At 51.9% G+C, this 26,772-nt stretch overlaps 9 protein-coding genes across 9 annotated transcripts; 3 read left to right on the top strand and 6 right to left on the bottom strand.

The window, feature by feature from the left end:
- Positions 1–135: 135 nt before the first annotated feature.
- RPL9B (60S ribosomal protein L9B) lies at positions 136–1,932 on the bottom strand. The gene is made up of 5 exons (XM_062942607.1): positions 1,625–1,932; positions 1,350–1,397; positions 990–1,245; positions 697–874; positions 136–596 (listed from the first exon to the last, which is right to left on the bottom strand). Exons 1-5 carry the CDS (start codon positions 1,668–1,670, stop codon positions 546–548), a joined length of 579 nt encoding a protein of 192 aa, XP_062805587.1. The 5' UTR covers positions 1,671–1,932; the 3' UTR covers positions 136–545.
- A 621-nt stretch (positions 1,933–2,553) lies between these two features.
- On the top strand, positions 2,554–4,527 carry vps26 (Vacuolar protein sorting-associated protein 26). Its single transcript, XM_062942608.1, has 5 exons — positions 2,554–3,271; positions 3,337–3,809; positions 3,875–4,016; positions 4,074–4,191; positions 4,270–4,527. Exons 1-5 carry the CDS (start codon positions 3,055–3,057, stop codon positions 4,298–4,300), a joined length of 981 nt encoding a protein of 326 aa, XP_062805586.1. The 5' UTR covers positions 2,554–3,054; the 3' UTR covers positions 4,301–4,527.
- A 229-nt stretch (positions 4,528–4,756) lies between these two features.
- On the bottom strand, positions 4,757–8,741 carry QC764_113560 (uncharacterized protein; the record flags this gene model as incomplete). The annotated part of the gene is made up of 2 exons (XM_062942609.1): positions 4,757–7,833; positions 7,895–8,741. 2 exons carry the CDS (start codon positions 8,739–8,741, stop codon positions 4,769–4,771), a joined length of 3,912 nt encoding a protein of 1,303 aa, XP_062805585.1. The 3' UTR covers positions 4,757–4,768.
- A 57-nt stretch (positions 8,742–8,798) lies between these two features.
- Positions 8,799–10,439, bottom strand: rhp51 (RecA recombinase Rhp51; the record flags this gene model as incomplete). Its single annotated transcript, XM_062942610.1, has 2 exons — positions 8,799–9,980; positions 10,041–10,439. 2 exons carry the CDS (start codon positions 10,437–10,439, stop codon positions 9,021–9,023), a joined length of 1,359 nt encoding a protein of 452 aa, XP_062805584.1. The 3' UTR covers positions 8,799–9,020.
- A 272-nt stretch (positions 10,440–10,711) lies between these two features.
- On the bottom strand, positions 10,712–13,268 carry QC764_113580 (uncharacterized protein; the record flags this gene model as incomplete). Its single annotated transcript, XM_062942611.1, has 2 exons — positions 11,686–13,268; positions 10,712–11,617 (listed from the first exon to the last, which is right to left on the bottom strand). The coding sequence occupies exons 1-2, from the start codon at positions 11,737–11,739 to the stop codon at positions 10,712–10,714; spliced, it is 960 nt and encodes a 319-aa protein (XP_062805583.1). The 5' UTR covers positions 11,740–13,268.
- A 1,728-nt stretch (positions 13,269–14,996) lies between these two features.
- Positions 14,997–19,006, bottom strand: QC764_113590 (uncharacterized protein). The gene is made up of 4 exons (XM_062942612.1): positions 17,364–19,006; positions 16,981–17,301; positions 16,476–16,919; positions 14,997–16,418 (listed from the first exon to the last, which is right to left on the bottom strand). Exons 1-4 carry the CDS (start codon positions 17,475–17,477, stop codon positions 16,008–16,010), a joined length of 1,290 nt encoding a protein of 429 aa, XP_062805582.1. The 5' UTR covers positions 17,478–19,006; the 3' UTR covers positions 14,997–16,007.
- Positions 19,007–19,154: 148 nt separating this feature from the next.
- On the top strand, positions 19,155–21,935 carry QC764_113598 (uncharacterized protein; the record flags this gene model as incomplete). Its single annotated transcript, XM_062942613.1, has 2 exons — positions 19,155–20,307; positions 20,736–21,935. The coding sequence occupies exons 1-2, from the start codon at positions 20,257–20,259 to the stop codon at positions 21,933–21,935; spliced, it is 1,251 nt and encodes a 416-aa protein (XP_062805581.1). The 5' UTR covers positions 19,155–20,256.
- Positions 21,936–22,069: 134 nt separating this feature from the next.
- QC764_113600 (uncharacterized protein) lies at positions 22,070–24,290 on the bottom strand. Its single transcript, XM_062942614.1, has 4 exons — positions 23,385–24,290; positions 23,160–23,178; positions 22,776–23,091; positions 22,070–22,723 (listed from the first exon to the last, which is right to left on the bottom strand). The coding sequence occupies exons 1-4, from the start codon at positions 23,423–23,425 to the stop codon at positions 22,260–22,262; spliced, it is 840 nt and encodes a 279-aa protein (XP_062805580.1). The 5' UTR covers positions 23,426–24,290; the 3' UTR covers positions 22,070–22,259.
- A 1,316-nt stretch (positions 24,291–25,606) lies between these two features.
- Positions 25,607–26,535, top strand: QC764_113610 (uncharacterized protein; the record flags this gene model as incomplete). Its single annotated transcript, XM_062942615.1, has 2 exons — positions 25,607–25,663; positions 25,825–26,535. 2 exons carry the CDS (start codon positions 25,607–25,609, stop codon positions 26,533–26,535), a joined length of 768 nt encoding a protein of 255 aa, XP_062805579.1.
- Positions 26,536–26,772: the final 237 nt, after the last annotated feature.

The following is a 26,772-nucleotide window of genomic DNA, read 5'->3' as shown; positions in this document are numbered from 1 at the left end:
GCTGGCGCCTCTCATGGAATCAATCAATCCATGTAATCTTGCTGATGCCCCCAGAGTCCATGTAGTGCTCTCTGGACCTGCTATTGCTTCAAGCTGGAATTGTCTAGACGCGATATCAAGGACAAAAGGGGGTCCCATAAAGTCACCATGCTCATATATCAAATATCAGAGGTTAGAAACACGCAGTAGTTTGACTTGCTTGTTACTTCCAAATTCATTTTCCGTCCGGGAGTAATTGACACATGCTTTTCCCACGAGAAACACCTTGGCTCCGCCCGTGATAACTGAATCACCAGTCTGCTCTGGGTATCATCATCGCCCAAATACAGGCGAGAGCAAATCGTCATCATTAGCTCGAGAAAAAACAGGCGTGACCTCGAAGACGTGATATTGGTATGCACACCGCAAACCCGTTTGGTTGAGAAGGAGGTTGCCCATTTTGCCAGCAGCGTTTTTTTACGCTACAAGAAATATGCAAATGCCCATGACCCCTTGCCATTCCGGTGTAACCCCATAAAGCACAAAGAAACCCGTGGTCATTTTCTTTACTCCTCCTCAACGTTGCCCTTCTCGGAAACGTAGATACCGTCCAAGAACTAGAAGCAGTGTTAGCACCATAAACCTTATCTTCCTCGTAGCACTGTAGCACTGTAGCAAAGTGGCTGTTGGTCCACCGTAGCTGGGGCCTTCACACACCTTACGGATATCCTTGTTCCGCACTCTGCAGATCTGCTGGATATCGGCGGCGCTCTGGGAAACAGCCTCGAGGGAGTTACCCTGGAGGATGAGCTCATCCTTCTGAGCCTTGGAGGCCTCAACCTCAACACCGGGCTGCATCACGACAGTGCGGACGAGCTTCTCACCGACGAAGTTGCTGTAACACACCCGCTCGTCAGCCCAAATTCTTCTCCCATGTTGCCAAGTTCCAAGTGTTCGTCACATCTCCCACACTCTGCCACCCTGGGGCTGCACATTCGTTCGTAACATACCGAATCTCGACGACGTGGTTGCCAGTCTCCTTGTTGACGTCAAGGTTGACGTTGATGGGGAAATGGGCATAGACGTAACGCATCTTGTACTTGAAGCCCTTGGTGACACCGATGATCAAGTTGTTGATAAGGGTGCGGACGGTGCGGAGAGCGGCAACGTTCTTGCGGTTGCCATGGTGGATCTCGAGGCCAATAACGCCCTTCTTGATGACGGAGAAGTTGACGGCAATGTGGCTCAGGTCCTTGGTGAGCTTGCCTGTTGGAGAGCGTTGTTAGGTTACTATTTCTCGCCAGAACGGGACAGCCACATTGTCCGAGCTATTCCCGGCTCCAAGGTGAGGATTGTGAGTTTCTGCTTACCACGGGGGCCCTCAACCGTTACAAGTCTCGACTTGATGGAGATCTTGACTGTATCGCAAAATCCGTCAGCAATTGCCCTTGCTTCCATTGACAAAATCCCAAGCAATCCCGCCCGATATCGATCGAATCGTCCCAATAATCGCTAACTACAAAAACCGGTCGGGTCTCGTCATCGTCGTCGTCGCTGGTAACTCGATATGATGGCGCCCAAAGTTCCTCCTTCTTTTGATCGGGCGGGACGCAATGGATTCATTTCAACAGCACTGCACACGTACCGTTCTCCGGGACCTCGATGGTCTCCTCACTGTGGATGTAACGCATGGCTGCGGTGCTGTTGGATTAGTGAGGAGGCAAGTTGATTTCTCGTCGTCAAGGTGGACGGAGGTCAGTTGCAAGCCCAAAAAAACCACACACGATTTTGGGACCCGGAATAATTCAAGTTGTGCGCCGGTTGAGCCTCCAGCTTCTGTTAGGGCAGAGGTCCAAGCGCTCCTGCAATTGGTCCAAAGTGGGGAGGCTGGAGCAATGTGGGGTACATTCTGGCCTGTGCGTCTTCTTCTGTCGCCTGCCGCAAGTGAATTTCACCCCTCACCACAAGCAAAACATCAACGTTGAGCCTGGGTGGATTGCAAAAGACGTTTCGAAGCAAAAGAGGGAAATAAAACGCGCTACATTTCAACCGAGTTCCGTACAGGTTACTTTCGGCCACATTCTTCACATGAAGTTGATTCTGAGCAACTCCTTGGTTGGTTGACATCACATCTGCCACGAATATTGGCCTGAAAAGAGATACCACTTGTTGTCCTATGTTAGGACTTCGCAGGTGCTTGTTCTCAGCTCTGTATACTGATTCAGCTCTTTATTTCAAATGGGGACCCGAGCCTTGAGCTGCGTTATACATGGATATGTCGAAGGTGTCTCACTTCACACTGACCAAGAAGGCCATCAATCATCTCTTTGCCCACCCTAGAGTTTTGATGCGGTAGGAATTTTATGTACTTAAAAGACTTGGGGACTCTCAATGTGTTTAGTTGCAAGTCTCAGTCTCTCAAGCTACTTCACTAGACTATTTTGATGGGTTTGCAATCCCCAATGCACATGTAGTCGACGAGGTGTAAGAAGGGCTGATGAAATTCCAACTTTCATCACACAATGCTTTATTCAGTTCACCGAAGCACTTATCCATTGAACATCAAATAAGACCCTTATATACTTAATACCGGTTATTTAACTTGTCGTTTTTTGATCTTGGACACATGTTTAAGTAGAGTACCGATATCAATTTGCCAGGAGGACGGCAAAGCCAAGCTCGCAGTCGATGGACGTCATTGGCCGACGAAGCCTAGAGTCCCACCCACTATCTGGAACTCTCCCGTACCGCGCGCAGTGCTTCCTGCCCGCACCGACAGCTCGCAACTCCAGACATCACAGGAACAACAACGGCGCAACACAGTTCAAGCTACAATTTATTCGAACTTGCGGTCTCTCAGCCTTGTAACTCCCTGTGCAAATAACACATAACAACGTATCAAAAACCCCGGGCTCTGCAGTTCCTTCTTCCTCAACAATTGAGCCGCCGCCATCAGTGTCCAGCCATCCCAGCAGTCCAGCTCCACATACATCCGAGTCCACGACGACGCATCATATCATACAACAGAGACAAACAATAGGGCAGCAGCTTTAGAGGAACGAATACAAGCCCATCATGTCGTACTTCTTTGCAACCCCCGTCGATATCGACATAGTGCTAGAAGATGCCGACGAGAGGTCAATGGTCGATGTCAAGCTTGATAAGAACCGACGGGAGAAGGCACCCTTGTACAACGACGGCGAATCCGTCAAAGGCGCCATCACAATACGGCCAAAAGATGGCAAGCGGCTAGAGCACACAGGCATCAAGGTCCAGTTCATCGGCACAATCGGTATGCGCCCCCATGTCCTCCAGTTCCCTCCAAATCCAAAACTCTAACCCCATTGCGACAAATAGAGATGTTCTTCGACCGTGGCAACCACTACGAATTCCTCTCCCTCGTCCAAGAACTCGCCGCCCCAGGCGAACTCCAACACCCACAGACCTTCGACTTCAACTTCAAGAATGTCGAGAAGCAGTACGAGTCTTACAACGGCATCAACGTCAAGCTGCGCTACTTTGTCCGCGTCACGGTATCCCGTCGCATGGCCGACGTCATTCGCGAAAAGGACATTTGGGTCTACAGCTATCGCATCCCCCCCGAGATGAACAGCAGCATCAAGATGGACGTTGGTATCGAGGACTGCCTGCACATCGAGTTTGAGTACAGCAAGAGCAAGTACCACCTCAAGGATGTGATTGTGGGGCGCATCTACTTCTTGCTTGTGCGCCTAAAGATTAAACACATGGAGTTGAGCATCATCCGCCGAGAGACGACGGGAGCGGCGCCTAACCAATATAACGAGAGTGAGACGCTGGTTCGGTTCGAGGTAGGCTATTTGCATACTCCTTACTCACCTTTGTAAAATAGGACTTTGACAGCTAATAGCCTTAGATCATGGACGGGTCGCCATCAAGAGGAGAAACGATACCTATCAGGCTGTTCCTGGGCGGGTTTGACCTAACACCAACGTTCAGAGATGTCAACAAGAAGTTCTCCACGAGATACTACCTCAGTCTCGTCCTTATTGACGAAGGTAAGCAGCTTTCTCGCTACGACTCACAATGTGACTGGTCTTCTAACAACTTGGTAGACGCGAGGAGATATTTCAAGCAATCGGAGATCATCCTGTATCGTCAAGCCCCGGAACTCACCAACGGGCCAGATGGCCTACCAGCCCCAACAGAGGATAGAATTACCACTGTGCCGGCGTAAGTTGGTCAGGACTTGGCGGCAGTGGCCATGGCGGTGATGAGAGGCATCCTTTGCTGACAGCTTTGTGGGTTCAGGAAAAGGAAGGAAGGGGCCAGTTCGGATTGAGAGAGGGCTTTTTTTTTGACAGCGAGGAGATTCTTGTTTCTTTTAGCGAATTTGGCTGTACAAAGCTTATGTTTGATAATTTTCTCCAGCATTGGGCAGGGCGTTTTTTTGGGTTTAAAATAATGGGGTTGTCTTGTCTTCAATGTCAGCCAAGGATTTCCTCCCGAGTAGTTGTTCGCTTATGGTCACCGAGTGTACACAAGCAGAAGCGCAAAATGGGGATAGCCTTTTGACAATGGCAACAAAAAAGGCATCTCCCAATTTTTGATTCTCCTCGAAAAGCTTTAAAATAAAAGAAACAAAACCCCTATTACAAAATCGGAAAAAGCATTCATTACAAGACCCAGCAAAAAACACCAACACCCAGCCGCCGCCGCCTCCCTTGGTACCCATCCATCTTCCCTTTGCTTGGCCTACTCCCCCTCCCCCCTTCCATCTACAAATTCTACGTTTTTGCTGTTGTCTGTTCTAAGCAATATCCATCATGTCCACGTCTTCGTCACCCTCCCCCATGATACCAAACTGATTATTCTGAATCGCCACAATCCTGTCCAGCTCGAGCTGGTAATTCTTCCTAATGTCCGCCAGCGTCAGCAGCTGCCTCGGCGCCTGCCCCTCCGCCGGCCTCAACAAGAACGACTTCATCTTTGCAACCAGCGCCGCGTCCTCCTCCTCCTCCCCATCCACCCCGTTCTCGACATCGAGCTTCTTGGAGAGATCCTCCAGCTGCGCGTCGAGGTCATCACCACCACCGCCGCCGTTGTTAATTCTAGGAGCGGCGGGGGTTGATTTCTCCTCGGAAGAGACATCCTCCAGAATGTAAGCTTCCTCGGGCGGCACGCAGTTCAACGCGTTGATCAAAAGAAGATACTGCCTCGTGACCTGCGTGTCCAGCGCGTCGCCGTTGACGCTGTTGATCTTGTCGCCCTCGCCTGCCTGGCGGAGCTTTTGGAGCCTGTCGAGCAGGATGGCGGCGCCACCGCGGTAATCGTTGTGGCTGATTCTCCAGGCGTAGAGGATCTGGTGGTAGGGTACCCCGCTGAGGACGTCGCGGGTGGCTTTGCACTTCTCGAGGAGGATGTCATCCACCTTGGGCTGCAGACCGGAAAAGGGGAGGCTGATGAGTTGCTTGTTTTGGCCCGTCTCGCACATCTTCTCGACGAGCTTGCGGAGGTAGGATCTCTGCAGGGCTTCGTCCTGCATTTGGAGGAGAGCAGAGTGGGCTTCCTCAAAGTGGGAGATGGCTGTGGAGGCGGTGAACAGACGGCTCAGCATTTCAGTCTTAATGCTTGCTGTGTCCTGCGCACCGGTTTGCACGAATTGAAGAGCTAGGCGGGAAAACTCCACGACGTACGAGTAAGCCTTTTGGCGTTCGAAGAGAGAGACGATATGGCTGTAGTAATTGGGGAGCCCAGTGTTAAGTAGGTTCCATTCTGTATCGTCGAGCAGGCCGGAGCTGTGGCGATCCATGTGCTTCATGGTGATGCTGAGGCCAATGGCTGCTCTTCTGAAGTAGTAGGCAGCGGTGTCGTAATCCTTGTGTGCAAGGAAGACACGACCTTGGATATAAATGGAAAAGGGATCCTGGTCGGCGAACGGCTTGAGCTCGAGTGCAAGATCTGGTCGGTCATGTTTGAGCAGGCCGCATTGGAGAAGGCACGTCTGGAGGATGGTCGTGCTGCCAGGGGCGCAGAGGTCCAATACCAGGTCCGTGATGGCGGAAATTAGTGGCTCATTGCTATCTTCTGGCAACCCATAGAGGTGACCTGTAAGCCCCTCCAGGGCTGTCACAGTGTGTGTCTCCTCCTGTCCACGCTTGGCTAACTGAGGAGAAGAAACACCAGACACCACCGCAACTCTGGCTGGAATGTTCAGCTCTGTCTTGACCATCCACCTCAGATGCTCCAGTCTTCGGAGAGCCCCGATTAATCGCCGGTAGATGGAACCCACGTCGAACCGCGAGTGAAGTGGGCTTTGCTCTTCATTTTCGATATCAAACTCCATGTGAACGAGAAGTACCAGCTGACTGAAGAGAATTCTCCGGTGAAGCTCGACTGTATCTTGAACAGAGCGGACAATGACCTTCCGCCCAAACCCAGTGAATTGCTCTCTAAGCTCCTGTGAGTTGGCGTCGCTCGTGGCTGTGATCAAATCAAACAGATCCTCATACAGACGAGAGGTTACTGTCCGGTAGTTCTGACCAAGAATGTCGGTGACTTGGGCGATATCGTCATCCCCGACCGATGACCAAAACCCTGCCCGATCTAGGAACAGCTGCATCCTTTCACTGTCCGGCAGCGAAGACTCTTGGAACAACTCGGCTCGAAGGGCAGCGTGGCTTAGTTGGGATGTACTGTCGTTAAGACCTTCCACAAATGTGAGACCGGCAGCAACCAGAGCAGCGACATCCTCATCCTTCTTCTCTGGACTCGAAAGATTGTGATAAACACGGTCCATATCGCTGCATTCCCTTACGGCAGCAAGCAAGTCTGCGCATGCAGTCCACACCATTTCTTCCTCCGGATCATATATCAGTGCAAGAGCTTCGCCCCTTTGCTTGTCAAGCTCAAGCAAAAGACGCCAAAACCGCATCCACTGCGTTTCGCTTGTACCCCTGAACTGCTCGTAATCAGCACCGCCGGCTGAGGACTTTCCCAATGCCGCCGTGGACCCCAGAACAGAACAGATGGACTCTACAATACTCTTGCCCGCTCTTGAAGATGTCTCCTTGTAGGTACCCAGTCCCTTCTCATAAACGGCCAGGGCAGTTTCAAGCGTAGCCTTGGAGAATCTCCCAGGGAAGAAGATAAGATCGAGCCATTTCTCAGTGGAGTCGATCGAGTTCCATGGCCCCGAAGCTTCCACTGTTGGTACCGAGTTTTCAATATAAACCGTCTTCCACCCGTCATCAAAGCACCGATTGCCGTTCCGTGGGTGTATTTGCAGCCTGTGCACGCGATAGCTGGTGTTGTTCTTCCACAAAGCCCAGAGTTCCGGCCCTTCTGTTTTACCCATGACGGCGAAGTCGGCCATTGACCAGACATCCATCGAGGATGGGCTCGGAGGAATCAATTGCTGGCCTGGGAAGTAGTCGGCAACATGAATCGACCCCTGATCGTTGGCCTTGACTTTCCAGAACTTGAACTCGCCGTTACCGACAGGCGAAAAGGTCGTAACCAGACACTCGCCACGAGCGCCTTCCTCTATTCGGATTAGGTTGCTCTGCGAAGGATTGATGTTCCATGACGACCCTTCCTGCACATCCCTATTCGCATTCAAGATATCGCCAGTGTATAAGATTGAACCTGTGCGCACGTCCCACACCCTCATTCTGTGATCTAAGCAAATCGTGAACAGAAAGGCGGTGTTTTCGAGTCCCATGGTCACCACTGCTGTCGATACGGCCGCTGTCAACTCCATGTTGATCTTTTCGTATCGGACCGTCGGGTTTCGCTGGAAGGGAACAAGCCCACGCAGACTTTGTCCCCAGCCGGCAACATTGTAAATGGTTTCTTTCCAAGGCGACGCATGTACTGTAAACATGACAAAATTAGCACCAATAGTTCCAGCAAGGCATATGACATAGGGCCTTACCATCGTGTGTCTTGTTTCTGTCAAACTTCAAGATGCCGCCGTCATGCATAGTGACGATAAACTGATCAGAGTTGACAACCGCAAGGCGATGCGGGTGCTTAAACGCAAACCCTGGCGGCGAGTATACCCGGCAAGCATCTCCCAGCCCCCCGTCACTCGTTGTCTTGTTGCGGAAGAGCTCAGGTCGCAGTGTGATCGAGTACAGCTGGTTCGACTGGTCGACAACGAAGACGCACAACGAATCGGTATCCTTTGGGTCTGCAAAGCCGATGCATGAACTGTGTATCGCAGAAGGGAAGCGAAGGTTGAGAATCAATGGCGCATCGACGACTTGTTGCTGCTTGCAAACATCGGCGACGCGAATGCTGAGAATGGTGCCATTTTCGAGGACACGCCAGAGGAATGCTCTGGGAGACTTGTGGTGTTTTCGGTGGTAGATGGAGGAGGCAGTCGCAAGGCTCCTTGACCGGTAGCCCTTCTCGTCGTCGGTGCTGGTTCGGTTTGAGCTCGCCCGTCCGTAGGCGCTTTGCGGTGCGACGCGGAGCTGCACAATAGACGATGACGAAGCAGGCTCTAGATTCAATCGCGCCTCTTTGTAGAGTATCTCAAACTTCCTGGAGGGCATCTTGACCCCATGTGATGTTTTTAACGACCAATCGACGATCCCGGGGGCGTTGTCGCGTTTCGTTGCTGGTAGAGTGGTCGCGGTTCTTGAGCTTTGGAGGGCAGAATTCTGGCCGCCTTGCCAAGCAAGCAAGGAAGCTCTGAGCAAGACTGGGCAGAATGGCCCGGGCTGAGCTAGGGTGGGTTTTCTGATAAGCTGATAAGACACAACAGGCGGGAGCATCTCGATCAATAACCAACTGGAACCTTGATTTATGCTTTTGTTTTCTATGGTAGGTAATAAGCCAGGAATTCCATGCAATTAATTCAGTATTGAAAGTACAAGCTAAATCAGATAAGATCATCCTACAAATGCAATGTCTCGAAACGCCTTGCTAGTCTCTACCATGACCCTTCATTACCATCCCATAACCTTGCAATGTATCCCGTCCATCCTTCATGTCTGCTCAAATAAATACATGTATACTAGACTCATTGACCCCATGCCTTTGAAGAGAATCCATCAGTTCTTCTCCATGTCCTTGGGGGCCGGGTCCCCGATACCATCTTCGCCAATCGCGAAAAGACAGTCACTCTCTGGCAGACAAGGACTGTCGTAGATCTTGGCTATTCTTGTCTCAGCCCTTCCCTTCTTTAAACTGATGCGTGTTGTACTGGCATGTGCGATGATGTTGCCGCCGATGGGCTTCTTGGGGTCGGGGTTGAACATGGCTGATGGACCGCCATCGACCTGTGCCACCACCTGGTTCGTAATAACGACAGCAATCCCGAACTCATCAGCAAGACGCTGAAGAGTACGCATGAACTTGGCGAGATGGGTCTGACGAGAGCTGAGCTCACCACGACCCAAAAAGTCAGTTCGGTAGAGCGAGGTGGCTGAGTCAACAATCAGAAGACTGAATCGTGTCTCGCACATCATGGCGGCTGCTTGATTCAATAACTGCAGTTGATGATCCGAGTTATACGCTCTCGCATAGGCGACATTGTCGAGAACCTCTTCCCCAGAAAGACCATATCGATTGGCCACAGCGAGAAGACGGACGGGGCGAAAGGTGCCTTCTGTGTCGATGTACATGCACTTTCCCTCGCCGCCGCCCATATCAAAAGGCAACTGACATGTCACCGCCAGTGTGTGGCAGATTTGTGACTTTCCCGTGCGAAACTCGCCGAAGATTTCAGTTACGCTGCCGGTTTCGATGCCACCAGCCAACAGTGTGTCGAGGTTCTTGGAGCCCGTCGTGATGGAGATGAGCTCACTGCGACGCTGATGCATTTCCGTAGCAGTAGTGAAGCCCATGGGAACGAGTTTCGAAGCTTCAGTGAGGATCTTTTGAGCTTTCTGTTCCGAGATACCCTTGATCTGTTCAAGTACCCTCCTTGGTGTATAGGCGACGGACTCAACTGTGTTGTAGCCTCCCTCGATGATCATTTGAATGTCACGTTTAGTCAGACCTGCAACGCCCTAAAAAATTCCAAGTCAATGATTTTGGAAATGGAAGGGTGGGAGGTAGTTAAAACGTACCTCCAAGGCTACGAGGGGTGTGGGCGCGCCAGGGTTGGGTCCCCCATCCTCCATCGCTGATTCATCGTATTCCTCGTGAGCCGACATGTTTCTTGATTCGCGAGGGTGGACAATGCTCTCTTTCCTGTTCCAGCTTCGGAGGTTTGTGATACAATCAAGTATGGGATTGGAAGGGCGAAGAAGATGCGTGTAGGTGAAAGTTGGTGTTGACCCGAATGAATTCAGTGGGCGCGGGGCGCGGGGCGCGTTAAGCTTTGGAGCAACAACGACGCGGAATCCCGTGACCACTTTCGCCTGACCTGTGAATGGTGGGTCAAGCAACCTGCGGTGCCAAGACCACCACCCCGCTGCGTGCTTGGAAATGTGGGGCATGCCGATTGGGTCCCTTGGGATCTTCATGAAGCTTCAAAGTCAATATGAATTTATTTTTTTGATCCACAGTTACGATTAGCCAACAAAGTTTCCCTAGCAATTTGTAAACGCGGAAAGGGTGATAATAGTTTCCAAAAATACGGGCCTCTCAAATTCATACCATCCTTTTCCGGCCTCCGCAGCTCACTCCTTAAGTTTCCTGTCTCATCCGATGGTTAACACCCAAAAGCTATTTCCAACATGACGGTTTATACAAGTTCATAATTCATAGCTATAGCTCTGCCTTCAACCCCATTCGACTATGTCCTCGGCTTATTGGGAGACTGAGACGCAGTTCTGCCCGGAACTGGCACGGAGTGGTCAAGCTTCCTTGGGCCTCCAAAAGTTCCAGCTGGTAGAATCTCGAATCCCCCGTTCACCCTCCGAGAAGAACGGTTCAAGTGCAAGTCTCCGGGCCCAAAGGTCGGCTCGGGGGCTGGTATGCTGCTCACTGGTAACAGGGGAGTCTGTGTTCCACTGGGTAGTCGAACTGAGAATCCACTGGGTGTACGGGCCGGGGTTTGAAAAGGATCTGGGGGTGAGTCCTGCTCATTCCGCGCACTATCCACCTGATGGTACTGATACTGTCCTTCACGAAGTGGTTTTGGCGCATAGACCCTCGAATTGAGTGCTGATGAGTTGCCCTTCCCACTCCCGCTTCTTGCCGAGGCAGACTCTCCTAGCGACGACGCTGAGCTTTGCTGACTAGGATAACGGGGTATTTGTTGACTCGAAGTGGGGACGTAGATATCGTGAGGCTGTCTCGATCCATGCCCCTCCAAACTTCGAAGTGTATCCTCATTCAAGCCGCCCATTGTTCGAAAAAGCGGTCGTTGGCTCTCCAAAGAGACTTGGGAGACCGGTGGTAAGGCAGAAGATTGGCTACTTGCCGTCGAATTGGAGGATACAAGCTTCGCAGTAGCTGGGTCGTCCTGGGATGCAGGTCTTGAGATCCATATCCCATCAACCTCCACGCCACCCTGTATAGCTCGAACTCCGAAGGGGATATCGTTCGTTCGCTTCATGCCAAGACCTGACCTGCGCATCTCCTCCACCCGCAGCCTCTTCTCTTCGTCCAACAGCTCTTGTTTTTTCACCAGACGGTTATTCCACCAGAGTTTCATCAGCCCTGCACAAAATACAGCCACTATCCCCATAGCTAGGATCTGTCAGGTACGCCTGGTTAGCAAAATGAAACCCTCAAACAGCATGTTGAGGAAGGTAGAGGACATACAAAAGTCATCTGCTGCCACAACTCCCAAGAAACAAAAAAGATGCCGTTGGCCATTGTTGTTTCGGGTGCATAGAGCTGTGCCAGATACCGATGAAAATACTGCTAAGTTTGGGACTGGCTGAATGCTGGAGGCTAACGAGCCTCCAGGCAGGTAAGGTGGAGATGTTGAGTTTCGAGAGCTTGGGAGGGTTGAAGGTCGGTGTCTCGGTGGAGAGGTCCTGCCTGGAGCTCTGTGCACTGTGAAAGATTTCACACTGGATGTTGGTCACCAGAAGGAAAGAACGATGTGGTAAGGCTCGGGTACGTCGCCTTTGACTTGTTCCACAGATGGATTTGTTGGAAAGTGTCTGGCAGACCAGAAGTGTATCGCTCTTGGCTTTTTGAAGAGCCAATTGACTCTTTCAAATCGATGTCGTCAGGTTCGGATGAACTCCTATCAAACTCGTGATTTGAACCACCGCTGTAACCCGTTTGTTGCAACTCACGCGGGCCCAAATGGATACGACCAAGTGTAACGGACAAGGCGGCCTCGCGGTGATGCCCAGGGGGAAGCTGATTTTGGCAACTCTGGCTGCGAACGGCTAGTTGCATCCACAGGGCTGAATACTCCGGGATGGCGCCTTCTCAGTTTTCTTCACGATATCACTCCAATGGTTAGTGAAACGCAGGTCAACCGAGGGCCTCTTTGCCAGAGAGGGGGTGGTGCAACACAAAGTCCTTGTAAAAAGTTAAGAAGAGCAACAAGATTGAGATGGATGAGAACAGCCCAATGACAGAAACTGCAAGAACTTTAAACTAGACCGGACGACATATGACGAGCCCACTTAGCCACTGAGCAAACGATCTGACGAGGTCTCCCCATTTTGTACTGGAAACAAGACAGTCTTTCGGGTACCGGCATTCAACAAATTCTAGCGCCGAAGAAGTCACAAAGCACCCCTCATACACCGCAACTCTGCCATCACTCTCCCGCCTGATGAGCCTACGAGGCTCGTCCTCCCGTCATCCTAGACGCGATCCATTGCAACATACAACCCGTCAACTCGCATACTCACCAGCACAAGTGGGGCGTTCCTTGCATCCCAATGACACCACCTCCTCACCAGGCTAAATACGCAATGTACACCTGAGAAGATAGCAACCTGGCCTTTGAGCTTTAAAACCAGGCTCTGGACCCACGATCGAGCCTTGGGGTGGTGGTGGTAGTCGATTGTGGTGATGATCATCGTCTGTCAAAGGGGGCAGCGGCTCGAGAACTAACAAGAATAACGCACAGGGTGCCAGCGAATAGATTACTTGCAGTCGAAGCTTTGCCCAAGACCTTAGCCCTCGCCAAAGGGTTGGTAGATTGCTTGGCAATTCATCCATATTGCCGCAACATTCAGCATTTCCTCCTCGGCAATTACCTCCCCTTCTCTGCAGCAATCATGTCGGCTTCGGCGAGGACGAATGACACGGCAAACGCGATGAAGCTTCATCGTGGGGGTTTGCGCACTGCGTTCCACTGGACCTTATGACCACCATCGGAGTCGTGGGAACCAACTACGAATTGGCCGCTTTTAAGCATCAAGACGTTAATCGAATCCACAATTTTGAAGCCGTTGAACATAATGCCGAAATTCACAGCGCCAAGGGCAGCTGAAGTTGAGGCTGGCAACCCATGTCAATGGTCCGCACCAGTAGACGTTGCCAAGATTATGTAGGGCTCAGCTGAAAAAGGGGGCAGGGGGTTAGCTTGGCGTGTCACCCTAGCAACCAGTTCGTGTCAGTCGTTTCCATACCTTTCTGATTAGAAACAAAAAATGAAAAAAGGGGCCAGAAAGATTGCACCGTCTGAAATATATAGGTAAAAATACCTCTCTTTATACCCAGTCGGACAAGACCTTCTACATCACAGCTGATATGTGACGAACACTAATGAGAAAGCTCACTTCGTATTTCGTACAACCAAAATATCTTGAAGAGGGCAATCTAGCCTGAATGAATGGCAAGAGGTTTCCCTCCCTTGCAGCTTAGTCGAGTTACCGTCTGGAGCATTCCTGGCGGCCCCACCTCCTCCTTGGACGTGCTTGTGTTTCTTGGTGGGTGATTAGCTGGTAGTATTAAGCTGTCAGACCTTTAAGCTGACCAAAGCTATGTCAATCTGTTATTGTTCTCACCTCACTAACCCTTCCTTCAGTTAATGTTCTTCGAAACAGCTATCAGCCATGACTAACTCATCGTCAACTCCCTCATTCCCACCAAGCCTCCCTTGGCATCCCTAACCACCATCTCACACACAAGACTACTATCGCGCGGCCCCACAGAATCATCTAAACCCCTTTCAGCATGCAAAAACCAAGGCTTCTTTCACCTCGGCCTCTGCCACCACCCCCCAAGGCGCCGCCGCCATCCTCTCTCAATCCTCCTAACCCTACGATCTCGCCGAGACTCTTTTCAGCTTCACCACTCGCGACGAAAAAAGAAACACTCCCTCCAAAAAAAAAAAAGGCCGTCTCATTATGGTAGTTAGTTACAAGCCAGCCGGCAAAGTCGAAACAACCGATCCCATCCACCCACCCAGTCACACAACCAGGTTGTTCAACAATGGCAAAGATGGCCTCTTCCACCCTGCTACCTCTTCTGACTTGCTCTCGGGAGTAACCCCCCCCCATCTCCCCTTGCTAAAAACCTTTTCATATCCACCTGCCATGCCCTCTTGACCATCCTAGTCCAAAAACTTGTAACTTGCCCTCCTCAGCCATCACTTTCACCAATCTCGACGACTTTTTCAACCATGATTAGGCGCCTAACACATACCACCTACTCCTTGCCACAATGAATGGCACAGAGCCCCCCACCCCCGCTCCCCCAAAGACCGACTTCAGCAACCGCAACCATCATCCTCTTTAACTCTGCTCGGCGGCCTCGACATAGAATCCACCACTTCCCCGATCCCCAGGTAATGGGAATGGGTCCGGCCTCTCACCGGGCAAGCCATCGTCAATCTAGTGAAGATACTCACAAACGGCTACCTCAAACCAGCTAAACACCCTGTCGTGTCACTGTTGGAAGCGACGGGATGAAAAAGCGGTACAGTATCGTGCAGTTTGTCAGGCCGAACAATGATATCTTGATCAAGGCCGTGGATAGATTTGAGTGCGACGGGGACAGGGGTGAATAATACCAGGTAAGTTTAAACCAATACTAAAAAGAACGAGGCGATGAGGACGAGAAGAAGGTTCTTACTGCAGAGGAGTGGATGGTGCAGAGGCCCGTTCAGTTTGGTGATTGACCATGAGGAAACCACTACTACACATACCTTCTTCAAGTTTCTTTCAAGAGACAGTCAACACACCCAGGCAGCACGCACAGCAAAGGATGTCAACTCAAAACAGACAGGAATTGCCTTGCTAGGTCCTATGTGAAAATTGCCTTACTACCCTACAGAGAATTCAAAATATTCGATAAAGCTGTCGGCAAGGCCAGGCCGTAAGCAACAACAACCCGGTGGTAGTCGTTGAGAGAAATTCTCTTCTAGTTGAATGGGGAAACGGTGTTGTCGACCTCAGGATCCAGACAAAGTAGACCGGCGGTCCTCTAACCCAGAAACTCCCCACACCTCATCGCTAAAACAATGTCATGACGAAATCGCCTACGAGATCTCCCCAAAGCCAAAAGAAAAAACGCGCAAGCTAGCTGACATGCTGAGCAAGGGCAAGAACTGAAAAGAACTGAAAAGCAAAAGGTCTCGCGTAACCCAGCCAACGCCAACTGGCCTCAATGAGGCGTGAAAGAAAGCAGTTTCACAACTAGAAACGTCAAAGTGTCAAAGCATCAAATAACGCGGGGAGGCAGAAAGATCAAAAAAAACGCAAGGGAAAGCAAAAACGCCGTTTTGGTCTTCCCCAGACAAAATTCAAACCAGCTACGCCAATAGAACCCCCAAGTCGATCCATGCTATGTTGGTTTGACCATCCCCAACGAAGATCGGGCCCATATGAAAAGGGTATATATCCTTCACTGATCAGATTGAAGCGAAATGCCCATCGGGCTCGCTGGATGGTTCGTGTAGTCGTCAAAAAGTCCTCAGTCGCTGCTGTGCGAGTATCCCTACATGTCGAGGCTCATCCCTCAACCAAAAGCCCATTCTCGTGATGGGTGTTACATGAAGTGTCGTAAAAATGATGTTGCTATATCCCACAGATGCCGATGGTGCTGAAAATGAGGGCCGTATGAAAGTGAAGAAACCGCCCGAAGTTGACGCCAAGTCCGTATGATTATTAGTAGAAAAGACAGTAGAGAGGACGTTGAGGCAGCGTCGATGACTCGGTCAAAATGATTTACCGAATGTCGAGCTGAAAGGGTTTGAAGCGACCCCCTATCGTGGCGCAACGCGGGCATTTCCTGCGAGCACCCTGCTCGCCCATCAAGACGTCGACGCATGCCTGGCAAAGACCGCAGATGCACTCGGTACAAGCATAAGATTCCCGCAGTAGCGAGACGCCCTGGCAGGCAGCGCAGTATATCTGCGTGTTCTGGGAGGAAAAGCTGGGCGACGAATCGGACAGGCCCCGAGATTCGATGTGAAAATTATCGCCGCTTTCGCCGCTCTCGACCGACGGGAACGGGTCGGGGCCTTCGTTGTTGTAAGACGGGGGCGTGAGGGCTTGTTGCAAGGGGGACGCTTGGTAGCTCGTGAAAGTATTGTGAGGGAATGGCGGCAGTGATGCACGTGGGATGGATACGGGCGACTGAGGCACCTGGGTCGTCAGGCGTGGGTCGAACATGGAAGGGAATTTCAGACTCACTGGAGTTCTGTCCTCATCGATGTCTTCCGTTGCCGAGGCGGCCGCATCGATCAGATCCTCCCAGCGCTTGCCAAAATCAGCTGTTGGCTCGACCGAAAGGGCTTTTCTGTCGGCACCGCCTGGTTTGAGGAGATCGGGATTCACATCATTTTGAATCCGGCGCAGCCATTCAGCGGCAGCACCCTTGGATTTTCTCCGGTAATGGCTCCGTTTTGAGATGGACTGCTTGCGCGGGCGGTTGGCATCTAGGGGTCTGTGCAGTGGCGGGAGGGTTGAGGATCGGCCTGGGGGAGAGTTGGCCATAATCGAGGGAAGAACCTCGCGACGCCTATTAGGATCAAGACCGGAATACGGCATGCTCGTCACATCTGCATTGGTCAGATGTATGGGTGGCAGTTCGACCGATGTCCTCGGCCTGCCGCCTTCGTGGTCTGAATGCCAGTCCTGTATGAAAGAAATTCCAATCAGCATTTGCGCACTGCAATTCAACAGCGATTCCACTCACCCCTTCAGACTCCCATCCGTGCTCGCTCTTGTAGCTGTGCAGCTGCGCCAGGGCGGCTGCAGCAGGATACATGGCGGCTCCGCCCTGGTACTCATCAGGGTGCCGCGGGGTGCCAGGGGCACTGGAGTCATCTCTACGATAGCCATGCGCCGGTCCTTTGTTCTGGCTCATGTGCGCTGGAGCAGAGGTAGGCTGGGCGGTCGGTCGCGGTGGGGTGTTGATCATGAGCAAGAAGCTCTCCTCGGTTGCAGGCAGCTTGGCGATGTAGTGCTCTGGATGCGCTCTTCGAATGTGCTCCTGCATTGAGCGGTATCTCTTCTCCTGCAGTCGGAGGCCTTGTCAGCGCAAGCTGTGGCGGTCGAGATCAGACGGGTCAGACTTACGCCAATGCAGCGCTTTCTGCAACTGGAGCCATCCTGATTGTGAAGCGGGCACACAACCTCATTGTTGGCGTCGGTAATGGAAAAGGACGAAGTAAGAGAAGACCTTGGAGGCATCTTGAGATGCTAACCCCACCATGCGATGTCGAGTGCTCTGGCGGGGGAGGTGCTCTTGGAGGTCGAGTCGATAGGCGATGATAGCGATAGCGACGATAGGCGGCGACAGGCAATTGCGGTGCCGATAAGAAGCTGAGCGGTTAGGGTCGGGGTCGCAGTATGTAATTCAATTGAGCAGTCGAGAAAAAAGACAACCGCGAAGCTTGTTACATTTGGACTTGTCGACGGTAAGCTAGAAAATGAATTGTTTTCTGGAATTGCGCTTTGGGGAAGAAAGAGCTCCAAGCTCCTTCTTGCAGGTGTAACAAGAGGTGTTTCGAAGAATTGGACGGGCGGTGGTGGCAATTCCCCTTGGGGCCTGGGGTGGGAGCAAAGACAATGAATGGATGGAACAGCTCGAAGGGAGAGGGCGGGGATCGAAGCGGGGACCGTCCTTGACATCAAGCAATGGGAGCCAAGCACCTCCCAGACAGGGACAAGCACTAAGGTAAGCATCAGCGAGCAAGCAGTGACACGGTGCCGACATTCTCATTGACGGGTATTGAGCCATGCGCCTAGGTATCTTTGGGGTCTCCCGCTCCGGAAGCAGCTCTTTCTGTCCACGCTGTCTGCTACCTGTTTAGTCCAAGCCTTGCCCACCTGGTTAAAGAGAGACTGCCGTGCTTTGCAAACCCGCTCAACGGCGCCCCGAGCCTGGTGTCTGTACAAGTACCGCTTAGCAGGCCACAGTCTGAACAAGCCACGCCCTACTGTGCCGGGGTAGGATCGCCTCCACGCAATCCCAGAGCTGGAGGTGTGGGATGGATAAGGGAAGAAGAAGACGGGGTCGAACCCGCAGCTGCTGGCGTCACGTCGTCAGGGGGAAATGGACTCTTGCTTCGGGAGTCAGCATGGCAGACAAAAGCCGCCATCACGCTGTACAATTCCATGCAAAATGCGTCAACTCATACTCGTGGTGCAACCGCAAACTGGGATGCCCAGGACTCTTGACCTGGAACCTGGCATCAGAGGCCTCTAGTCTCTCGAGGCGGTCAGGTCAGGTGGTGTCAGGCGCCTCGACATCTTTCCAAGGTAGGATGGCCAGAACAAGCGGCAGCTGGGATGATGCGAGAGGCGAGCTTCCGCCCACGCAGCGCCTGTTTTCTGGCCAACAAGAAACCGGTTGTCTGAGCTGAGAGCTCCGTGGTCTGCTCTCAACTCATTCAGCTCAGCCTACTCTGTACCAGGCCTGCCTTCCTTGGAGGCTCAAACATCTTCGTATCGGACAGTCGAAGCGCCAGTGGGGGGGAAACGAGAGTTTTGTTTTTCTCCATTCGTTGCTGAACCCGACTGACACAGGCTGGTGACGGACTTGACTCGGTTGAACAACGGATGACGGGCCTCCCGAACGCGATCAAGAAGGGGTGGGGTGCCTGTCGAGGAACGAGAAAAAGTGCTCGAGTTTCGACAAGTTGAGCACATGCGCCGATATGATTGGATGCCGGGAGGACTCTCCCGAGCTACCCCCCATGCTAGGAAGCTTTCCTGGCAAAGCTCCCAAAAAAAGACGGTAGCAGACAAGAGCTGTGCTCTTTGGGACGGAACGCCGTGTAATAGGACCTGTGCAGCTCTCTAGATCCCGTGCATACTTGGTAGCTATGCTTGTGCCCATCCTACCAAAATAGAACCCCAGGCGCGATAGTGCGCCTGGCTCAAACATAGCGAGTCGCGGTATTTTCATGCATAACCAAACATTGTTTTTCGACATTCGATATCCAAACGACTTTGACTCAACATTAAAACGACCTAAAATGGCAAAGCAGGGATCCCCAGGCGACCCTTGAGCGTTGATTTCGAGGTGGGTCTGCGGGGCAGTGGATCGCCAGACTATTGCGGGGTGGCTCTCTTTTTGCCCCTCTCCTCTTATCAGTTTTATCGATTTGTTATGATAACAAGACCTCTATATCACGATGGTGTTGCTTCAACACACCAGGTGCTTAACCAACAATCTCCGCGATACTCAAGTAACCGGAGTAAGTTGCCCAATGGGGGTGGGCCTTCTGCATGCATAGAGCTCAACAGCCATTGCTTTTCCAAGTCGGAACACAACAGCCAGGTTTTCCATGACAAGCGCAGCTGTTGCCCCTCGAAGCCACCAGAGCCACAGGTCTTGGGTGGCAAGTTGAACACGATGAATTGATCCGAGGAAACGGAGGTGGACTCTTGAGTTTCTTGGCAGGCTAGCCAAACGAACAGAAACGAACCAAACACCCGTCGAAGCAAATCTTAATCGACTCAACGTCACGAGATTGATCTGCAGGTGCATCGCGAGTAACCGCTCGTGAGACACGGCTTCGCTTTTCTCTCGGTGCTCGGCACCCGCCCAGCTGGCTTTTACAGAGTCTCGACCTGACTTGGAAGACTCAAGTTTCATAAACCACAATCAGGAGCTCGAGCTGGCGAGATTGTGTTCTCTCTCCTGAGACCTCCACAAATACTTGAGACGATTCCCACGCTGTTTGATCTTGCTGGCTGGCCAACTGACTTCCTTCAAAGAAGCTTTCCGAGGATGTCATGTTGTGTTTGTCAGCTTGTCAAGTTGTCAGGTTCGGTGTAATGGTTGTACCAGATCACGCTTCAGGCGCGTATTCAACAACCCGTCTTCATCGACTTATCATGGCTATCGTTGGACGATGAGAATGCTCATATTACACCTGCCGGCTGTGTTATCACAGCTCACTCTTACAGGTACACTACTATTCCTTAGGCTACATCGACCACAGCCGCAGTGGTCGGACACATGGACGAAAATTCCCCAGTGAAGGTCGAGTTGGTAGGAGTTTACTTCGCCGTGAGTGGATTTTTATGTTTCACGGTATCACACTTTGCCAGCGTGGATACAGATTCTTATCGAGCGCGTGAAACTGGGGAATAGCTTTTCAGTCGGCCGTCAATTTTGTTCCTGTCTAGCACGACTACAGGTATAGATTCAGACTCTCTGCTTCCGGGTCAAGTTCGCTCCAGAAACATTGGTTATATGGCCCTACCTTGTCGGGTCATAACTGTTGAGCCCGGTTGAGGTCAGGCTCGATGGCCGTCACTATACAACACCTCAACAGCGATGCCACCTTTTTGTTGACCTTTGAACCCAGAAGCTATGAACACAGCCGAGCTGGTCCATCCAAGAGCCCAAAGCCATTCCGAATCCTGCTAGACCCATGGATCACAGGACTGGCCAAAGTCATGCATCCAAAGATAGCTAAAGAAACTCACAGACAGCCACCCTGCATCTTGTCTCTCCTTGAGCTTCCCGAGCCAGATTTGGTCATTATATCCCACCACAGCTCCAAACATTGCAATAAAGCTACCCTCCAGCAGCTCCCAGCCGTTGGTACGAAAACGGTCATGTTAACAACACCAGCCTCAGGAAGCAAAATCAAGAGCTGGAAATACTTTGAGAAGAGTAGAGTCAAAACACTGCCCAAATGGAAACCCCAAGAACCAGGCAGACTTCACATATTGCGATTCCCAACCCCATCCACACCCCCAGGAGAGCCAGGAGAAATAACAGTAGCCTTCCTTCCTCAAAAACACGATATTTTAGGCCTTCAATACGCAATAGGAATCACCTACCGGCCGCCACCAGCCCCATTATACCACCTGCCCCTTCCCCAACGACTCCGGAGTAAATCCCAAACCAGTTTGAGAACCCCCCTATCTCCAGTCTCAGTCCAGCAACAACCGCAGCAACATCCCTTACCACCCCCAGACGACAGACCCATCAGCATCCTCTACATCCCTCACGGAATCCCCTACCCAACAATCCACACCTACATAACCAACCACCTAATTTCCGAAGCCGCCCTCCCACTGACCGTCCTCCTCCACCCATTCAACAACACCCACCACCGCGGGACCGTCCCATCAGGAATCGAAATAGCAATCAAAATAGCCGCCAAAGTCTGGATTGGCGCCCACGACGGCGACCTAGTCCTTCGCGGCCTCATCAACAGGCTGTTGTTTTCCAGAAGAAGAAAAATCCCCAAGCAGTACACCAAGGACGACATCCATCAGCTTCTCGCAACAAAAGAAGAAGAGAATGCAACAACAACAAACAAGACAGCTGTCCTTGTCCTTGAACCCGGCGAGAAGACCACCCTTCACAGCACGACGAGCAAGCCTGGTGGTGGTGTTGTCATGGGGGCGATCACCGACCGAGGGGAACTGCAGGATGAGCAGCAGGGAGGCCATGATCACGGCGATGCTGAGAGTACTAAGGGTCAGGACGACAACAACAACAACAACAACAACAACAACAACAAGACTGCCAAGGATAATGTTGGCTCAGCAAGTTCCGGGAAAACCCCAGCAACAGCAGCAGCAGGGATATCCATCCCCTCGTTGGAAAAGTGCAATTGGCGTTCCAACTTGGAGTTGTTTCTCAAAAAGGAAGAGGTTCATCACGAGGGAGGGTGCTAGCTTGAAGAGCCCTAATACCTAGACTATGGTTGTCAACAATGAATTGGCTACACCTCAATGACTAATGTGTCTTGAGTGACTCATCTACTCGCTCGCTCTGCCTGTTATGCTCATGAAACAACAAAACCAAACGGTATGATCAACCACCTTTGCCCATTATTGAATAAAATGATCTGTTGAAAAAAACAGTCGTTTTTTTTTTAAAAAAAAAAGAAAAAGAAAAAAAAAGCCCAAAAATCGAGCAACGACACGCCATGCCTCAAAACTAGACACACAGATTAAAAACCCCCATCTCACTATGTCAAATCACCCCCATCATATCATCTACCTCAACTGCCTCAATATCTCCGTCAAAAAATCCTCAAAGCTCAACGTAATATACCCATCCCGATCCTCATCATACTTCTTAAACACATCCGTCATCCTCTTCAGGCTAATACAAGCCTGCACAAACAAGTCAAAGCTCATCACCCCCTCCCCCCTCTTGTCATACGTCTTGAACAGAACCTTGATGAACTGGTCGCTGAGGCGGTACCTAAACGCCACCAGTGCGCCCTTGAACTCCTCCAGGGAAATGTTCCCCGACCGGTCCGTGTCGAACCGGTCAAAAAGCGTGCGCCACGAGGCGAGGAAGGACCACAGCCCGCAAAACTCCTCAAATCCGATGGTGCCTGACCGGTCAGAGTCGAACATGCGGATCATCATGCGGACGGTTTGGGGGTCGAAGGCGGTCCAATCGCCGTTGACGAGGGCGGCCGAGAGCTCCTTTTCCGAGAGTTGACCGGTGCCTTTGATTTGTTAGCTTGGTTAGAAAGGAAAGGACCATGGCGCGAAGTTTACCATCCTTGTCGACGGCCCGGAAGAGAGGGAGCAAGGTTGGGTCAGCGGCGCCATCGCGCGGGGCGGGACTCGGGGGTGGGCGGGAGCTGGCAGGGGGACGGGTCTGCTGAACCGGGCGTCCCTGGGTAGCTGTCGGAGGGGGGCTCATGCCGCCGTATCGGTCCGGAGGCGGGGCGTGTCGTGGGGACAACCGGCCGGTCTGGTCGTAGCGGTCGTAGTGTGAGGTTTTGTGCTCGATCGGGCGAGGCGGGGGTGGCTTGTTCTCGTATCGGGAGGATGGAGGGGGGGCCTGTCCAGTGGGCGACCTTGGTCCTTTCTGATACGAAGGGGGGACGGCCGGTTAGCTTCTTGCAGAACGATGGATTAGAGAATGGCAGTTCTCACTTGTTCTGGCTCCGCAAACCTGAGGAAAGCAAACGCGGCGTGTTAGCAAAACGATACGATCATCAGGTAGTGGTGGCGATGTGGTGTTGGAGGGGGAGTAAAGTGCCAAATATGGTGGGGTTCCATCCCCCCTGGCGCAAGCGCAAAAGCAAGAAGCCACAGGAGAGAGCGTTGATAACGGAGGTTTTGGGCTTGCGCGTTTCTCATGCATGCGACAGTACTCACCTGGGCAGCTCATCTGGGTTGTAGGATCTGTTGTAGGCCATCTTTGCAAGGAGGTGGTGGTTTGCGACTCGAAAAACAAGATCGTCGCTGGTAGTTCTCCTGAGGTGTGTCAGGTTTGAGGGTTGGACGGTGGGGAGGCTACAGTTGGAGGTCTTTGCGAGGGGTTAAGTAGTGCAATGTTTTTTGGTACTGCGCCAGGCGTGCAGGGTGCTCAGCCTCAGATAGGTATGTCTGGGAAAACAAGGCTTTCTTCCTTTTTCTTCAGGGAAGCGCGAAAAAAAGTTGGGAGACGACAGGTTGATATTACTTTTAGCTGCCCCTTATTCGACGCCGAGCACGGCGGCTTGCGTCTTGTCCACCAGGTGCTGGAGCGGTGCCCGATGCTGCGAGATGGTAGTGGGGATTTTACGGTAATTGTATCCATGAAATGTAATCATGGGAATCCGTCCCCTTGGCGCCGGAAAAAAGCCACTCGGTGACGTTTCGTCGGTGCCGGTTCCGGTCGTGCAGTTCCTGCCCAGGCCGATTTCCTAGACACTGGTGACTCGGACGCTTTGATGAGATGACTATTATTTATAAGATTTTGAACTAGCAAGGAGATTATATCCATGTTATCTTGAAGCCTGATCCTTTCTCTTATCTGTATCAACCTAATCTACCGAAATGGTCCAGTTGACCATCAAATTCCAGAAGCGTGACAAGGGTCCATCACAGGGGCTCGCTCCTGGTGGGTCATCTTCAACTTTAGGATCTGAGAGGTGGAGCGCCTTCGTTGCCGTTTTCCCCCCAGTTTTTTCGAGAAGGCTTGCTGCCGCAAATCCGGACTAGTCTGGGTTTCAGCATTACCGCTGGCGAGTTTAACAACTGCAGCCTCTTTCCTCCTTCTCAGTCTCTGTCAGAGTCACCTTCTCGAGGTTTTTAAAGAAGTAAACCAAACCAAGAGGCCGTCACGAGTCAGAGCAATAGGCCGTGGTACATGAGTAATGGCAGGCGGCATATGGTTGGGGTGACACTTGATCAATATCATATGAGAGAAACAGCACAACTCTAAAGCCCAACTTGGGTGCCTGACGAGATAATACACAGATTTGTAGAATATACATATGTTGAGATCTCCAATGAGGCGATACGCCGGCTGAAGCACGCTTGTTGGAGCTCCCGCAGCGGATAGTCCCACAAGCTGGATGGGATCCTCCACCTTTTCGCTGGCGCTGGAATTTGACCGCAACTGTCCCTACCTTATGTAATACCTGCCCTGAACAGCACTTTCCACGCCGGCTTTAATAGTACGGCCGTTGCAGTTGTTGGGCTCGGTCTGTGTGTTGAGGCGCTCATGCACTTCGCTTAACCCCGTGAAGAGAACATCAAACCAAGAAGAGCTCATATCATCCCTACTGCGTATACGCGCCTAGCAAGAAGGATCCGAACTCACACTACTCCGTGTTCGCTGTCAACATGCCAGCCGAAGCCGAAGCCGAAGCCGATGAGTTTTGGCTGTTTGGATACGGGTAAGCTTTTATACACTCCCCTCTGGAAAGAGGGAAATGAGAAAACAAATCAAGACTTTTTATGCTGTCAGAAACACACGAGGCTAAATAGTCACCACAGGAGTTTGATCTGGAAACCGCCGCCGCACTTTGGTACTCTCCCCATTACCACCTACCTGCCTGGTCCTTAGCCCAACATCACGTACCGATCGATAAATCGATACCGAGAACCCCATTCTCTGGTTCCGGCATCCAAGACGGCAGCTAATTTGAGCCAAGACAGGAGAATCCCAGGCTGGGTGACAGGCTATGTGAGACGGTTCTGGCAAGTACGTGTGTGTCTGTGCCTGTGTCTGTGTCTGTGTGTGTGTGCCGATGTGTGTCGTGCATGTGTTCTGCGTCGCCCATGTCGTTGCCCTTGCAACCCTCCCGTGCTCCCGAGCCTCCCCCTGAGCCCTTTTCTTCCTCTCTCCTTTCCCTTCCCGCCCCCGTACCCATCACCCATCCCCCCACAGCTCGGACCACCATTGACGACATATCTCCTACCAACTACGTATCTGCCTTTCCCAACATAATAGCTAACCATCGCTTATAGGCAAGGTACATTTCTTCCTCCCATCCATTCCACCTTAGCCTCAACCCGAAACCGAAGCGTTGGCCATAGCTTCCGTGTTGTTGTCCTCGCTTCTGCCAACTCTTTCTTTCACGTTGTTGTTTATCTCCCAGGGGCCAAACATGCCGGGCCAGATTAACGAACAAACTGGGGAGGGAGGACCTGATGGCAGGCAGGCTGTGTGCCAAATCAACGTCATCGCATCCAATCCCTTCCCATTGACTTGACGCAAGCCTGGCCAGCCCACCGGGCCCCCCTCTTACTCCTGTTGTTTCCCATTCAGCCTCCCTTCTTCCTTTGCTGTCGTTTCCCTCTTCAAGCTCCATCCCCGACCAAGCAGACCTCACTAACCATCATCCTCTCCGCTTGCCCTTCCAACAGCGAAGACCACCGTGGCACCCCCGAAGCCCCAGGACGAGTCGTGACTCTCATCTCGCGCTCGTACTGGGAGCAGCTGACCGACCACCATGACTCGGCCCCCGAGAAAGCCTGGGGCGTCGCCTACCGCATCATCCCCGAGCGCGTCGCCGAGGTGAAGGACTATCTCGACATTCGCGAGATAAACGGCTATACAATCCACTACACCCCCTTCCACCCAGCACCCAGCATCGACAACACCAACGATCCGCTGACTGCCCTGCCCGGGAAACTGCCGATCCAAACGCTGGTTTACATCGGCACGCCAGACAACGAGCAGTTCGTCGGCCCGCAGGACCCCCAGAAGCTAGCCGAGCACATCTACCACAGCGAGGGGCCATCGGGGCTGAACCGTGATTACTTATGGGGTCTGGAAAAGGCCCTCGATGAACTCAGTCCGGAAAGCGGTGACGAGCACGTCACCGACCTGTCGAATCGGGTTCGAGCGGTGGCGGCGGCAGCGGCGGCGGAAGGGAAAGGAGAGGTGGTGGTGAGCCAGACTGACAGAAAAAACCAAATCCTGCGTGCGCAATCTCCTGTCACTGTCAGTCTGGACGGTTCTTCTTCTTTGGAGCATCAACATGAGCATCATCATCATCATCAACAACAACAACAACAACATCACGAGTTCTAAAAGGTCAGCAGCATAGACGAGCAAGAAGAGACAGAAAAGACTTCGTGATGGTCGAAGTAAACAGACAAACAGACGCGCACACTCAGAAATCAAAAAGGAGAGAGAAAATTGAAAACACAAGAAAAAAACCACAGCTACGAGTTTTCTGTTTCTTTTTTTTTTCTCCTTTTCATTCCCTCCACCAATTCATGGTTTTTTTTTTCTAATTCCCCCCCTTGATGCTTTCTCGTTCCCCTG

Source organism: Podospora pseudoanserina, chromosome 1, assembly GCF_035222485.1.
Source record: "Podospora pseudoanserina strain CBS 124.78 chromosome 1, whole genome shotgun sequence".
Taxonomy (NCBI): Eukaryota; Fungi; Ascomycota; class Sordariomycetes; order Sordariales; family Podosporaceae; genus Podospora; species Podospora pseudoanserina.
Note: the sequence above shows the minus strand (reverse complement) of the source record. Positions and strands in the feature narration are given on the sequence as shown.

Excerpts from the sequence above, each read along its gene's own strand:
- RPL9B (XM_062942607.1), bottom strand. The coding sequence starts at position 1,670 with ATGCGTTACATCCACAGTGAGGAGACCATCGAGGTCCCGGAGAACG. Across the intron at positions 1,246-1,349 it reads AACGGTTGAGGGCCCCCGTG|GCAAGCTCACCAAGGACCTG; the intron begins GTAAGCAGAAAC and ends GCTCTCCAACAG. Across the intron at positions 875-989 it reads AACCACGTCGTCGAGATTCG|CAACTTCGTCGGTGAGAAGC; the intron begins GTATGTTACGAA and ends GGTGTGTTACAG.
- QC764_113600 (XM_062942614.1), bottom strand. The coding sequence starts at position 23,425 with ATGGCCTACAACAGATCCTACAACCCAGATGAGCTGCCCAG. Across the intron at positions 22,724-22,775 it reads CCGGGCCGTCGACAAGGATG|GCACCGGTCAACTCTCGGAA; the intron begins GTAAACTTCGCG and ends AACAAATCAAAG.
- QC764_113590 (XM_062942612.1), bottom strand. The coding sequence starts at position 17,477 with ATGCCTCCAAGGTCTTCTCTTACTTCGTCCTTTTCCATTACCGACGCC. Across the intron at positions 16,920-16,980 it reads ACGGATGGGAGTCTGAAGGG|GACTGGCATTCAGACCACGA; the intron begins GTGAGTGGAATC and ends TCTTTCATACAG. Across the intron at positions 16,419-16,475 it reads TCGATGAGGACAGAACTCCA|TCGCCCGTATCCATCCCACG; the intron begins GTGAGTCTGAAA and ends CAGGTGCCTCAG.
- vps26 (XM_062942608.1), top strand. The coding sequence starts at position 3,055 with ATGTCGTACTTCTTTGCAACCCCCGTCGATATCGACATAGTGCTAGAA. Across the intron at positions 3,810-3,874 it reads AGACGCTGGTTCGGTTCGAG|ATCATGGACGGGTCGCCATC; the intron begins GTAGGCTATTTG and ends TAATAGCCTTAG. Across the intron at positions 4,192-4,269 it reads AGAATTACCACTGTGCCGGC|GAAAAGGAAGGAAGGGGCCA; the intron begins GTAAGTTGGTCA and ends TTGTGGGTTCAG.